At 34.8% G+C, this 15344-nt stretch overlaps 2 protein-coding genes and 1 non-coding gene across 3 annotated transcripts in view; 2 read left to right on the top strand and 1 right to left on the bottom strand.

Annotated features, from left to right (window-relative positions):
• The window catches only part of LOC117104035 (polycystic kidney disease protein 1-like 2), a 20290-nt gene extending 16149 nt beyond the window's left edge, over positions 1–4141 (top strand). The window contains exons 16-17 of the mRNA XM_033244690.1: positions 154–420; positions 1662–4141. Of these exons, the coding sequence (XP_033100581.1) occupies positions 154–420; positions 1662–1810 (416 nt within the window). The 3' untranslated portion in view covers positions 1811–4141. The remainder of the gene's footprint in view (positions 1–153; positions 421–1661) is intronic.
• Positions 4142–6993: 2852 nt separating this feature from the next.
• LOC117104044 (transmembrane protein 180-like) lies at positions 6994–12008 on the top strand. Its single transcript, XM_033244702.1, has 5 exons — positions 6994–7048; positions 8013–8941; positions 9434–9588; positions 10755–10838; positions 11320–12008. Exons 2-5 carry the CDS (start codon positions 8054–8056, stop codon positions 11597–11599), a joined length of 1407 nt encoding a protein of 468 aa, XP_033100593.1. The 5' UTR covers positions 6994–7048; positions 8013–8053; the 3' UTR covers positions 11600–12008.
• A 2991-nt stretch (positions 12009–14999) lies between these two features.
• Positions 15000–15081, bottom strand: Trnal-uag. The gene has a single exon. It is a non-coding gene; the product is annotated as a tRNA-Leu (tRNA).
• Between the last annotated feature and the right edge of the window lie 263 nt (positions 15082–15344).

Genomic DNA, 15344 nt, shown 5'->3' on the forward strand with positions numbered 1-15344 from the left:
TCTTTATTTATATAGACCTATATACATACACACACACACACACATATATATATATATATATATATATATATATTTATATACTTATTACTGTGTTACATATTATAATAAATGTATATTAAAATTATGTTTTATGAAACGTTATGTTTTCCGAAGGAAAATTCGACTTCGAAGCAATGAAACAAACCAACAGAATCTTAGGTCCGCTGTTTTTCTTCAGTTTCATCTTAATGATAGTATTTATCCTGATGAACGTCTTCTTAACCATTGTAAACGAGGCCTTTGCTAGGACCAGAGCCGAAAACGAACAGATGCAGAACTCGTTGGAAATCGTTGATTTTATGATTGAAAGATTCAAACTCTGGACCGGATTTTCAGAAAAGCGAGTGAGAAAACCGAAGAAAAAGCATACGTATGTAGAAGGTATGACGTCAAACCAGCGAGTATATAATAGGGAGCTTTCGATTGGACGACGACGGTAGGACGTAGAACGTAATGACGTCAATAAAAGTCATCTGCGCATGCGAGAACGTTGAGGTCACCTCGTAGAGTAGATTCTAGAACGCAATTTGGCCAAACCTACGTATGCAGAGAACGTAGGACGCCAGATAGGACGGTCACGCATGAGTGATTCCGTTCTAGCGTCGCGTCGTCGAACAAATCGAAAGCTCCAGCCCTAATAATAATTAAAAAAATGGAATGAATGAATATGCCTACATGCTTATGCGAGTCCTACCATGATAACATTTAAATATGCAGTACTGTGTATATATAGGCCTATAAATACATGTGTATTGTAAAATGAGCTATCTGAAGTTTATTCATAATATTGTTATTGTTATTTTTGTTGTTATTATTAAAATGAATGAATGAGTGAATAATTTAATATTTGTTTAAATGATGAACTAACAAACGTACATGAACGAATAAATACTGGCGGCGGCACAGGGTAGGCCTAAGCCACCCAAAAATATTGTAGTGATACTAACTACCCTCCCTGTAGGCCCCACCACAAACAAGATCATTGGCTGTTGTTTATCGATCTCGTTGATATTACCGATTTTGGTTTGTAAGGCGAAACTTTTTACATACAGTACGGTACCTTGTTTAGCGAACCTGCCGCCCGCCAATAATGATGCTTTAGAATAAAAATAAATTTTCTTTTTGGCCAATTAGCGCACCCGCCGCCAATGCAACGTAATGTAAATTTCAGAACAAAATAAAGTTTTTCTTTATTTTTATTACGCCCGCCACTGAAGACATGTATTTCTTCCTAATATTTAAAGCATTTAACCATCCTATTACACTGTTTACATTCAACAATACAATTTTATTTTTATTTTCTCCTCCCATTGGATGATTTTTTGCAAAATAAAACCTAAATTTTATTTTTAATTTTTTTCCGCCCTCTGAAAAAGTCTTGCTTAAGTAGGCATGAGGGTTTACATTATGACGTACAAACAATCAACTAATTATAATAATAGTCTCCCAGAGAACGTAGGCCAAAGACAATCCCACTCCAGCCTTGGTTTTTCGCTCCACTCTAAAAGTGTATACCGGGCGCACCCCACTTCACAAGTAGTGTTACCGCCTATGGAATAAATGAATGAATAAACAAATAAGTCAATAAAATGTTAATGAATTATGATGTATTCTTTTGACAGGTATCGATCCAATGCAGGAAGTCTGTGACACGATGAATCAGAAATTCATCATGATGCTCGACAGAATGAATGAATTCATTAGGAATGAAAAATATGAGAGTGAAAAATCCGAAAGAAAGCGTTCGGAGCGACACATATATGTTAGTTAGGACAAGCAGAATAAGCTTTGCGTGGAGTTGAATAGCTTGGTGGTTATGATACCTGCCCTGTGTTCACTTTTTTCTCACGACTAAAAAGAACTCTACTCTATATAAGCTTCATTATTAAATTAAATTATTCTTATCATTCTTATCTTTATTGGAAATCAATACAGCTGAATGGGAGGGTTTGGTCTCTAAGTAAACTTAATTACTATAACATATGTCAGAGAATCACTCCCATTCAGTAATTACAAATATAATTCATTTAAATTATAAGATAAGATAAAATAGTATACTATTTATTGGTCTATTCACATATAAAAATACATAAACAGAAATGTTCCTTAAATCTGGCATAAACAATAAGAAACATTACATTATCACCAAACCGATCAAGAAATATTACACCAAACATGCAATAAGATAAAATATTTAAAAATACACATTAGGGCTATTATGAAATTGGTGAAATTAAAAGCTGACAACAAAGTTGTTACGCTACTACTCATTACATTATTAAAATGTTATATATTTTTTTTACTGAGCAGGTTACTCAGTATAAAAAGGATAGAAGAATTTACTGTATCGTTTTCTTGATGTTTGTATATTGTTAGATTAGGTCTTGAACACGCAACTGAGTAGTAAAGCTTGGTTTCCTTAAAATCGCTACACTGACGTTAAAATATTTCCAGTGCAATCGCTGTACTGCGTAGCAGTCCCAGAGGGAATTTGGATGCTCCCGACCAATCAGCATCACCGAAAGTTGTCGGCGATAACATGTAGCGATTGTATGGAAACCTTACTTAAGTGTGATGTACTCGGGTATTACAATTATTCTAGGCACTACATAATATCTAGATTATTCATACACGTAATTATATGTTGTTGTGACATTGCACCGGGAAAGCACAGTGGAATACAATTAATCTGCGGATTCATGGGAGGTGCGAGCCGGCCAAAACTTCAAAGAAAATAATCAAAAAATCAAATTTAAATCCGAGAGTGAAATTCCCGGCCATCTGGTGCCATAATAATAGATTTTCATTCCTCAGCATGGTGGGCCTGAGCTGGGTGGATCCTCGGTCTGTGGAAGTCCCTCCCTGGCCCCATCTGTATCAAATTCTTGGATCTGCCATTTTTAATTTAACTATCTATAACTCATGCGGAACAGTGATAGAAATGATACAACTTCGTAAGTCAATAATAGCTCAGCTCTCTGAGATGGAAACGTGCGCCTTAAGCTTGGTTTCATACAATCGCAACACAGTCGCTATGTTTTCACTGCAGTCCTTGCACTGCAGCGTAACAGTCTTAGACGCAATCGCTCCCTGATTCAACAGACCAATCAGCGTCGCCAAAGGAGTCGGCGATAGCGTGTAGCGATTACTATTATTATTATTATTATTATTATTATTTCATGATGTGATGTAATCATGATAATATTTAGGCATGCCACTTGTTTTTGTCGCATAAAATTTGAACATGTGTCAGAGCTTTAGAACATTTACATTTACATACATTTATCTGTTTAAAAAAAAAAAATATTGTTCCCAACAGCACCATCAAGTGTTATGCCATTTGTACATGTATATTAATATACTATATACTACTTACTTATATTTGTTATTATATGCCTAGATATAAATGAATATGAACTTAAGGAAAACTCCGAATGTCCGAAACATCTTAAAAACAACACTTGCGTCCTTTTGGTTCAATTATCAAGGATTCATGAAATTTACCTGTTTCTTGTTTATTTGAGAAAACGTCTATTCGTATACATAAAGCCAGATTGTCTACCGTCGTAGGTATATGAGAAATTGTTGCATTTAAGTATAGTAATTTTAAACGTGATATTGTATTTAAAAAAGTAAATTACAACTTTTTAAACCCAATATTGAAATAAGTAATTTATAATGTTTATAAATACAGGCCTAAATCGCAAGGGTTACACACTACATAGGGTTTTAATATTCAAATTGTTGTATGTAGGCCTATTTTGTAAACATTTACAATGTGGTTTGACTTTTATGTTTGTAGTAGATGTTGAAATGATAGAAATATTCATCTAGGTTCAATCTGAGAAAACTATTAATCCTGCGCCATATTCACCACACTAAGCTGGTGCTCAATCTTATCAGATTTATTCCTAAAAGAATACAGTATCCTTAAAAGTTATTACCACTGGGGTTGTAATGCCAACATTAATCATATTTCACTATGTTACTTTAAATATGTTTTTGTACTTTGACGTATGCTCTTCTTCTCATGTCCCTGTTTTATGGGATGATGAAGAGTGATGCCCAATTTTGTTACCCATTAAAATTCACGGCAAACATATTTTGTTGTTTAATTTCATTTTATGCTTGCAGACCAGGAATTGTAATATATTTATTCGAAATACAGTACATAAAATATATTTGCGAAGCGAATAGCTGAGACACGAACAAATTATATGAAGTTCAGGTACTAGCAGCCAGTCCAGATGTATTTACAACAGGGTTATGAATAAGACGAGTATCTTCGCTCTTAGTAAACTCAGATTTTCAACTACGTCCGACCATTGGATATTGTTGCTAAGGTGTGGGGACTTAACAGTATAAACATTCATTTTTTTTCTCCGTAAAAAAAGCGCGTATCAATGGCTACTAAATTTCACATTCTGATTGGTCAGTTTAAAATTTGGACATTACGAGTAGTTCATTGATATTATAGTTGTATAAACATCATCAGGTCAAGCTTGCTCGGGATCGTTGGCCTCGTTCTTCCAATCAGCCACCACTACGATTCTGCATTGCAGTTGGTACCGGTGGGTCAGTATGAGTGCATCAATGGAAGTTCTTGTGGGACAAGCAATCCGTTTGCGTCCATGGTGAGATCATCATACCAGTATCTCTAAGTTCTTGCTTAGTTCGCCAAGGATGTCCAATAAAACGCATGCACCTTTTGGTGACATATCTGAAGGTATTGAGGAATTGAAATGGGTAAAGGGGTTGTGATGTTGAAGTGCTCGATTCTCGCATAATAAAGTGGTACGAGGTGATTTCTGAATCAGCATAATTTTTTTACTTAGAAAATTTCAAGTGTCAAGTGACAGCGTATGGAAGCTTTTTTATGGAGTGGCATGAGCAGCTCCCCCTCCTCGTTCACCCCCTAGATACGCCACTGGCGCCTTTCCCTATTGATGTCTGTCACAGCATTAATATTTCCATATACTGTAGTCGATTTTTGGTAGGATGTTCAACACTGCACGCAGCAGTGTATAATACAATATTACACTAATACTGTATATACATATTATAGGCCTATAAATACATGTGTATGAAGGTGCATTTTTCTTCTAATGAGAAAAAAAAGACTAGAAAGTACGGGGCCGAACTCAATCCTATCTGAAATAAAGTACTATCACAAACTAGAGTGCGTGCTTCAAAAGAACGTAAAAGGTGTTCGTAAGGATATTTCAAAACTTCAGCGAGTTCAGAATGCAGCTGCCCGTTTGGTCACTTTAAGCCCAATTAGGGATCATATCACTCCTGTGTTAAGGCACCTTCATTGGCTTCCTGTAACACAGAGAATTACTTACAAGACTTTATTATTTGTTTTCAAAGCACTTCATAATTCCTCGCCAATGTTTATTTCACAACTCATTCATCCCTGTCTCTTATACACATCTAGATGTGTATAAGAGACAGATGTATTGGTTGACATAAATTGTCTAATCTTGCATCAAATGGTGCAGTTTTGTAGTTCTTTATGGCTTCAATTACGTCAGCCATTTTGAAATATCTAAAAAGTAAATTTATTTGTTAATTAATATAGAACTTTTTAAGACCACATCAAGGTAAAAAAAAGTAAATCCTTGTGGAGCCACTAGGGCTCATATTGGCTGGAGCTTATCTCCAGTTTCTGTAGCGTGAGGCGGATGAGAGTGTAACACTCTCTCTGGGTGGGATGCTGGTGCAGCGCAGGTTACTCACAGCAATTTGCTGGCACCCGTTGATACAGCTGGGTAGACTGAATCAATGTATATAATCAATCTAACAAGTGCCTTGTTCAAGGACACAAGCGAAATGCACAACGAAAGATTGAAACTGCGAAAGTAATAGCCCAATTTTTTTACGGTAATTCGTTGGTTACAAGTCATGCAGGCCTACTACTAATAAAGTGGTAATAAATCAGTTATATTATAATATAATTTAGGCCCCTATGCATATGACTATTTCATCAATAATAGTAATACACAGCAGGTTTCATTTTTATAATGCATAATTTAATCTGCTATATGTGAAAACAATGTTATACAAGTTCAAATAAAACTGTTGAATACGGTATTCTTAATAACTAATAATTGATTACTATATTAGCTGCAAGTGGGTCGGTACCTAGTAACACCACATAATCATGAGGCCAAACAAAGGACAAAATACTAATAATACACTAATAAATAAAACTTAGGCTAGCTGCAGTCATCAGTGTGAGTAATGTAAGCTGTCTATGATCCTATTGGTGCACCATACATAATGCTGTTTATTAGCATAACAAACCGGGCGGCCGACATGATCAGAGACCCAGCAGCAGTACCAGGCCAGGCCTACTTACAGTACTGAGTGCCGCCTAAAAAGGCCGTGCCTAGGCCCTAGCTTAGGGCTTAGGCCCTGGCCCAGCCTATCATATAGGCCTAGGGCTAGCCTATGTATTTCTTCTTAGCTTTGCATGCAGAAAAAACACCAGTTTTTATCTAACAAAAATGTACGGATATATAATAGAATCTGATACTTCGAAATATGGTTTTACAGTTGCTGAATACCAACCTACTTCCGCCGATTAATTACAAAAAAACCTGATTGCGCTAAAGATGGCGACTCGGAGTGAAGGCTTAAAGCTGCTCCGATAAGTAAAACGCGCGTTGAGAATAAAATATACTTTTTGTAACAAAATGTTTTCAGAGCCGTAGATAGTTACTGTAGACCCTATGCCATATTTTATTTATTTATTTATTTAAAATATACATTTTTTATTTCAAACATTGGCACACTTTGAAAGATCAAAGATCTTTTAATAAGAAACTTTTTGGTGCAGACTAGGCCTCCCTAGTCTCTAGGCTAGACGTGACACACAGCGTCGTCGTTAGTTATTCTACCGCCCTCTCTGGGCAGGGCGGCAGGCGTAGAGGCTAGGCCAGGCTTATCCGGTTGCGGTATATAATTATAGTCTTGGGTGTATGGAGCGTTCTTGGCCTAGAACAAGGTAGCTAAGCAATAAAGTGTTTTTAAACACAAAACTTTCATTACATTACTGCCACTGTACTGCTACCGCAGGAGGCCTAACCATAGGCTAATAATAATATAGGTAATCGATAGGGGGCTAGGTAGGGCCTTCTTTCTAACTAGAGAAGTATAGCTAGGCCTGGGCCTGGTGTATGCTAGCCTAGTGGAAGTACCAAAAAATCATAGGCCTAGCCTAGCTAGAGTAAGTAGGAGTAGGTCTATGTTTAGTGCAGTAGGAAATAGCAGGCGAGGCTTAGTTGCTGCCAAGTTTAGCAACTCAATCATTCATAGAATCATACATACTGCCATTCCTAAATAAATATCCTTTCCCCCCCCCCCTTTTTTTTGTCTCTATTTATTTTCTTTAAATCCTTTTTTGAATCTGTGCAATGTTATTGTTGTAATTTTTTATTCTGAATTTGAATGTTTTTATATCTTGTGCAATGCATTTTTTACAATGAAAATTAAAAGGCAGCACTCTGAGACTAACTTAGATGTTATTTATTAAACGCAAGCTTTCGCTGGCAGTCAATGCCGGCTTCATCAGGTGTAAAGTAAAAAATTGAAAACCAAATAAAAAGAGCTTATGCATACATAATTAGCAATAGTCTTACAATTAACCAATTAGCAGTCGGATACAATGTAGTATACAAAGATCAGAGATAACAAGTGTAATCAAGCAACTTACTATTCTACTAATAAGTAGAGCTAGGCAGATAAACTATCTGTGCAGTCATGGAGTTAATTATGAACAATGGAGTCAGTTTCTGATCTATCCACTCACTACATTTTTAATGTATGTAATTTTTAATATTTGCCTTTTCATTATTATCCAAATGATGCATTTTCATTTGTAATGAAATTGAATTAAATTAAATATTAAGAAATATTAAATAATTTTTATAAAAATCTGTTTCTGTTGTTTTATTTTATACTGTACCTAGAAGCCACTACTTTAAATAACAACAGCCAACAGCATATTGATATGGCACCAAGTACCAGAAGAACACTGCATCTCAATGCATTTGCCTATTCACTCACTACATTTGGAGCAAGTCTAATGACAGGTGTATTTAGTTTTTATTACGTAAAGTTGTTCCTCAATAAATATGGAATATCTGAATCATGGTTTCAAATTTCTCAAGTAATATATCTTCTGTGGAACGCCATCAACGATCCTTTGTTTGCCTACTTACAGGACAGCTCTAATATTGCGGTTTTCCGGCAGCGTAAATTATCCATTCTCTATGGTGCGCCAATTTTTGTGATTTCTTTTCTTTTTCCCTGGTTTCCATGGCGTGATTACGAAAAGAATGACTGGCTTTGTGGGGTTCACTTGATGGTCACGTTGTCTTTTTATGATGCGCTTTTTACATTTGTTCTCCTTGCCCAGTGCGCATTATTTGCAGAGATTTCCACAAAGTATGAAGATCGAATCCTTTTGACAAACTGGAGCCAAATTGCTAAAACCCTTGGAGCATCGAGTGTGTTTTTTACAGAATTTTTTTCTGATAGCATGCATAATTTTCGTGCTTTTCAAATGTGTTGCGTAGTCATTGCATTGATCAGCTGGTTAGCGATGACTTTCTCAGCAAGGAATGTGCACACGCATCAGGATGCCATGTTCGAGAAACACCAGGCAGAGTCGTTGCTTGAACCAGATAACGCCAAGTTATCCATCTTTCAGTGTTTTAAACAGATCTGTTGTGACAAGAATTTTCTTTCTTTTATCGCGACCAATTTTCTTATGGTTTTTCACTTGCAGTACCTTGTCAGTTTCATTGCGATTCTCGGAGACCAACTTATACCAGATGAAGATCTCAGTAATTTCTCTCGTAAATCTATATATGGGTCCACACAAATACTTCCACAGGTGAGATATTCATAGTGCAGGTTTGGTTTCTCATACTATTGTAAATTTATTGCCTAAGTACTGGCAGATGCGGTGCTATGGGGGAGCTACATTAGGGGACTATACAGCTTTGTTCCCCCATATCGTTGAAATTAGGAGAGATTCGTTGGGGGATAAAAAAAATAATATTTTAAAACATTTGTATCAAATGTTGCCCTGAATTGGATAGAAAAACTTTTTGGAAACCCCAGGCACCCACCATCAACCTAGTGCACATATCAAGCGCCTTAAGCATCTTGCATTAAATGAATACGTGAGCTATATAAAACTACACTATTATTATTAACCATGATGGGGGCTGAGGTGGGTGGGGACCTGCTCTCGGAACAATCTCTGGCGCCTCCACTTGAATATGTGATTTGTGTGCATGGTCTGTCTCTACTACTGCATTATCAATCAACCATTAAATCTTTTAATGTATAATATGTAGTAATTATTATATATTTTTGTTAGATTTTGGTTTTGCTATTGAGTTCGACAGTGGCAAGAATAGGATACTACCGAGTAATGCTGTACTCATTTTACTCCAAGCTCATCTTGTCTTCCATTATGTTTCTTATCGGACCTCAACATACTTGGTTTATTGCCTTGTTCTTGCTTTTCGATAGGTAAGTAGTGAGAAACATGTAAAATACTGTACATTTAATTAATTGCATTAAATATGATACAGATATCTTTGTGTTGCCCATATTGACCAACCAAAAAGGCTCATCTTGGAAATCTGTGATGCTATTGGCTGTTTTTGCATATTTTTTTTTTTTATTGAAGAGCTTAAAATAGCAAAATTTATTTAGAGGGCAATAGTTGGCCTGTTTCAGAGAATTTTTAAAATCTATTTTATTGCACTAAACTAACCTTTCTATATATCATGCTATGCTGTTATTTCCCCCTTTTTCAATGTAAAAACAAACATTTTTAACTATTTAGTGATGGTTTTTGCCTGAGAAATGCCTTAAATCATAAACTTTGAAGGCTGATTTCTCAAATATTGTTCTTTAAACAGTTGTATGATTAAACTCCTGTAACTTCATAACGAAATGTCAGATTTAAATGATTTTTTTACCATTTTATATCTCACCTTGTACTAATAACTAAAAGTCGATTTTTTTGCAACCAGTGACTCGTTTGGCTTGCCTTTGCCACATACAGTATGTAGTATGGTGCTAGGGGATCACAAGATTTTTTTTTGACCGACAGTGAAAAGGCACTAATGGAAACTCATTCATAAGATCCTCATTCACAACCACAGTGGCATTCACAGTAATTCTTTTAATAACCAACTGTTAAAGTAATACCTTTTTTTATTTTTCACTAAAGGCAGGGGAAGATTTAGGGGTGGGGGTGTTTATTAAGGGAGGTATTTTTTATTTTTTGGTGTATATGGATGTATACACAAAATGCATACCCCTTAATTTCACTGGAAATATGGAACTACATAATTCAACAAAATGTGTTATTGCATAATCATAAAGAAACATTTATCCCAACCAGGTTGGAAAAAATTTTAATTCTACTAGAGTAAAAGGAGACCTAACACATGTTCTTTTGAGTAGATCATTAATGGAATGTGTTGAAAATGATGTTGCTTCCATTAGACTTGTTTACATTCATTTAGGGGCGGGGTGGGCAGAGGCATTTGAGGAACAAATGAACACCTTTAGGTACCTATTTGATGGTGGTATTCCTTCCAATTGAGGCTATAGAAGGAGGCGTTTATTCAAAGTGGGGTGTTTATTTATAAATACGGAATTAATATTTTCGTTTTTTTTTTCAGCGGTTTTTCAAATGCTGTGTTTAATTTTGCAAATTTACCATTGTCAGACATCATTGACGAAGATCAACAGCGATACAACCGCAAGTAAGCTAAATCCTAATCCTTAATTTTAAAATAACAAGCTCTCATAATCTTGAAAGGTCTGATGAGGGCAGTATAATAGAGGCAGTAGAGTTTGTTGGTCCTAACAGCCGCCCATACAAAAATGAAGAAAGACCTAATAGGAATAACAGTTATGAGAAAATTTTGGAGCTGACTATTTATACAAATTTTTATCCCTTAATTACTCAAAACAAATAGCTACTCTGCTGATGTGGGTCCTAAAGAGCTCTATAATATTATTATTTCTTCCTTTGGTTATTGGTTTAAAAAAAATTAATTTGTAGTGTATTAAAATTAATCAAATGCTGCTTTTAAAACCTAATCCCATTGTTTCACCACATGTTGTTCCATTAAACATTTAATTATAGTTATTTATTGTTGTATTGAATAAATTTTATTAGACTATGCTCTTACGGTACTACAATGCTTTGGAATGAAATTGAGTCTATTATTGTATTTTCAGAAGTCCTTTATCATCTTCAGTGTTTGGTTTCAACGCTCTTTTTACCAAACCAGCCCAGTCTTTCGCACCAATGCTGATTGTCAGTATCCTAAATAACCATGGTTATAATGAAATGAAGGATGGCAGTGCCACAAGCACCCAGCTCAGCGATCTTCGTTATTCAATGTTCTGCATTGTCTGCTTCATTCCTACCGTTATCGCGGTTTTACAAGTACTGGTGTGGAAACCATACTCGTTACGTGCAAGCCATAAAGTTATACCGGTTCATCTAGATAGTTAAAAGGGAGTTTTCGCAAGCTTATGAAAATGATAACGAATACGGTTTACATCATTAAATTTTTAGACAGTAGCCTATCTGTCATAACGTTGGCGATTCATGCCTTTCGCATGAACCAAGCGTCATATTCAGCTCCTACCGCATATTGTCAAGAATTTTTTAGGCACGAATGACGATAATGATAATGACGTATTCATATTCCTTTTTGTAAGATTACAAAATCTCCCAAATGCCTGGGTTAGCTCATTGTCTGTTACACATATAGTGCAATATGGCCTATGTACACGTTAAAATCAGGCTTCGTAGGAAAACTTTTTTTTGATATGTTATAGAACTGATTTTTCTAAGACAGATAAAAATTTGTTTGACGAAAAACTTGTGAATGGTTAATGAGGTACAAATTTTTGAATATTTAAAAACTAGGGGAAAAGGGGCTTAACCACCCTTTTTCCCCCAGTTTTTAAATACAGTTAAACTTTCCTAAGTCGACTGTGCCTAAGTCGAATAATTTCTAAGTCGTATGATTCACACTGTGCCTCCCTACTCAGAACTACATCTTACTTGTATCTTACTTGTATTCTTGGGCCGTTGTGAAGCATGAATGCTTATATACTCCACTCTTCCTCAGGTCACAATACTACTTTGTTGTGGCGTAAAAATTTTGATGGGTGCTGATCCAGTCCATGCGCTAGGTCAAAATTTTATGGATTTCACTGATTTCACTGTCAAATTTGCTGTGAGTTTTTTTTTTATTTATGTAAATCTAAATAAAAAAGAAATACATAGAATGTAGAATTTGTATGGGGGTCTATTTATATATATATTTATAACATTAAATTTTTAAAAATATATTCAATAACTTTATGGGTCAATATATAAATACAGTACAAAGATAATTGATGTAATGGCAGATAAGAATGTTTAATGGCATTATATTAATACAAATTATTCTATTCTATATTAAATAGATAAAAATGTAACATTTTTAAAATTTTTATTCATTGTTTAATTTTTAAAATATTGTTTACCAATTTCTTTCAGTGAAAATTGTTATTATTACATTTATACTTGTTGTGTTTATGTATTGGAGTTGAATAGTTTGGTGGTTAATATGCTTGCCTTTCTATCTCAGGGTCCTGGGTTCAATTCTTGTCAGTGTTGCAGAATTTTTTTTTCTCACGACCAAAACAATTTAAATATCTCATATTGAGATTTAGTTTGTGTAAAGCATTGTGTGTGTATGTTTGTCTTGTGAAAGGGATTGTCACCTACAAGTAGGACAGTGATATATTCGCTATTGACAATCCTTGGCACATGTATTGTGTGCCTAAATAAATAATTAAAAAAAAAATATATATAATATTCAGAAATCTTTTATTTTAATTTAAGTGTTAATATTGTACTTTTATTTTAATTTATAAATTTATTCGGTCGCATAATAAGTTATAAGATACTTCATTATTATTTTTTACATTAGGTGGGAATGAATCTTTTATGATCTTTGAACTTTTTACTAACTATCTTAAAGAAAAGTCTTAATATAAAATAATACTTTGATAAAAAAAAATTAAAATTGTATTGAATTATTATTTTTTCCTTTTTATTCTGATATGAAAAAAATATCCTTGTGATGCTTTCTTTGAAACCGAAAGAGTAAAGCGGAGCACTCACTGCATTGTACGACCGTCACGCAATGAATCCAACTCTGTTTCCTGTGAGCGCTAGACGACGCGGCACAGTCTGCTAATTGGTGGTGGCAGTCTGAAGGGATCGTCATTACAAGCTAGAATCCTAGAATCGTGTCAGCTGACGACTGTCGAGTGCAGCAGCATCATTATTTTCCAATGAGGGGTCCAAAGGTCACTAACAGCAAGTGCATACCCACTTCGGCCATGGTTGTGGCTGAAATATGAGCAAATTTTTTAATAGGCAAGTCCGAGCGAATGGTTTTTAGCCAATTTGATTTAAGCAGAATATTGCCACCACAATGCACAACCACTTAGAGGAAGTCAGACATGTTCAAGGGTACATTTCCCCTGAGGCTCGGTCATACCTGGTCATACAAAGGTAGTACATGGCCTTCTGTTAGGACTTCCATTAAAAATCAATTTGCAAAAAACACCACACTCAGATTTGTAAAAGATCACAATCCCTTCATTCTAAAGGAACTTATCTCCCACTCATTTTTAATAATGTGCATACATGGCTCTGCTTGTGCCTCATATATCATATAATATCGCTCCAAGTTACCTGTTTACACACTTCGTTCATCAAATCATTTAACCTACCAACAATCTGCAACAAAACTCAAAACATGGTAGTTTTTCCTCAATCGGCAAGACACTCTGGAAAACACTTCCATTGGAAAAACAACATTCACCAAACATTGATTTTAAAAGGCCCTAAAGACTTAACTCTTTATACGATTAAACTTAATCTTTCATATAATCATCATTATCATTATCATTATTATCATTGTCATTAATTTTATTATCATTACATTATTTTTATTATTATTATTATTCTTTATTATTATCATTATTGTTACTATCATCTTATACTGTACCATAAAAAATATACCAAATTGAAACATGATATGCCGACTACCTCTTTCATCAAAACAAGATTAAAAATTGGGCCATTTATTGTCATATACTGTAAAAGAAAGTACATGAAATTTGCTTCAAATTTAGGTAATACACCGTCTGCCAAAAACATCAACAATTTTGAATAGCTCATTTAAATAGATCAAATAAATTAACAGCCGAAAATAGATCAATGTAGTTTTGCAGTTTACTGATTTACTACATTTGAAATTGATACAGCAAAGGTATTATTTAACTGCACATTGATTGTTGACAAGGATATATGTTCTCAGTTAAGTTTTTTAATTGTAAAATTTGTATCAATTTTTTTAGCTCACAAAAGACAAAAGTTCAAAACAACCAATATTGCAGTATTTTTTTTACTCTGAAATTAAACCACCTTCACCGAATACTTTACGAGATGGATTGGACAGGACTTTTTTATACCTTGTTTAGCGATGATAATTTCGAATGAAAATAAAATAATATTAATATTTGGCCAATTAGCGCATCCGCCGCCACTAAAGAAAATGGAAATTTAAGAAAAAGACTTAGCCTTGGCACTAAGTTCTTTCATGAGTGATTGATTAATTCTAAGACACGAAAAACACCTTTTCTCATGTACGCTTTTCTAAACTTCTTGAGGCCGGTCTGTATGGTTTCCCTGAGCACTGCTAATGCCACCAGCATAGTTAATTGGCAGATGGTTTATTTGTGGGGGGATAGAAATAATTTTTGATGTACATAAAAAATAAAAATGGTGCATATTCTTACTGCAAGTTTTGCCAAGACTAATCAAACTTTAAAAAAAAAGAGGTTGGCAGCGGTGGGATTCGAACCCACGCCATCGAAATGACTGGTGCCTAAAACCAGCGCCTTAGACCACTCGGCCACGCTACCGCAAACATGAAGCTTGTGTTTTTATGGGTCATCAACAGTAATTAATTATAATCATTGTTTTGTAGTGATTGTGTATGGTTTTGGTTTAAATTTCTGTTGATCCGAGTTTTACTGATTTTTTTATTATTTAATTTTTAATTTACTTCTGGAAAGGAGTCCCTGGTGGCCTCCAGTGTACAACGGTTATAAAATCAAATCGTTGATTGGTCGGGTTTCACTAATTGCATATTCATGATTGGTTCACGGCCGGGTCAGCAGATGCT

The sequence above is a fragment of the Anneissia japonica genome, unplaced genomic scaffold, assembly GCF_011630105.1.
Source record: "Anneissia japonica isolate Jap-2015-1 unplaced genomic scaffold, ASM1163010v1 scaffold1065_len1792383_cov172, whole genome shotgun sequence".
Lineage (NCBI taxonomy): Eukaryota > Metazoa > Echinodermata > Crinoidea > Comatulida > Comatulidae > Anneissia > Anneissia japonica.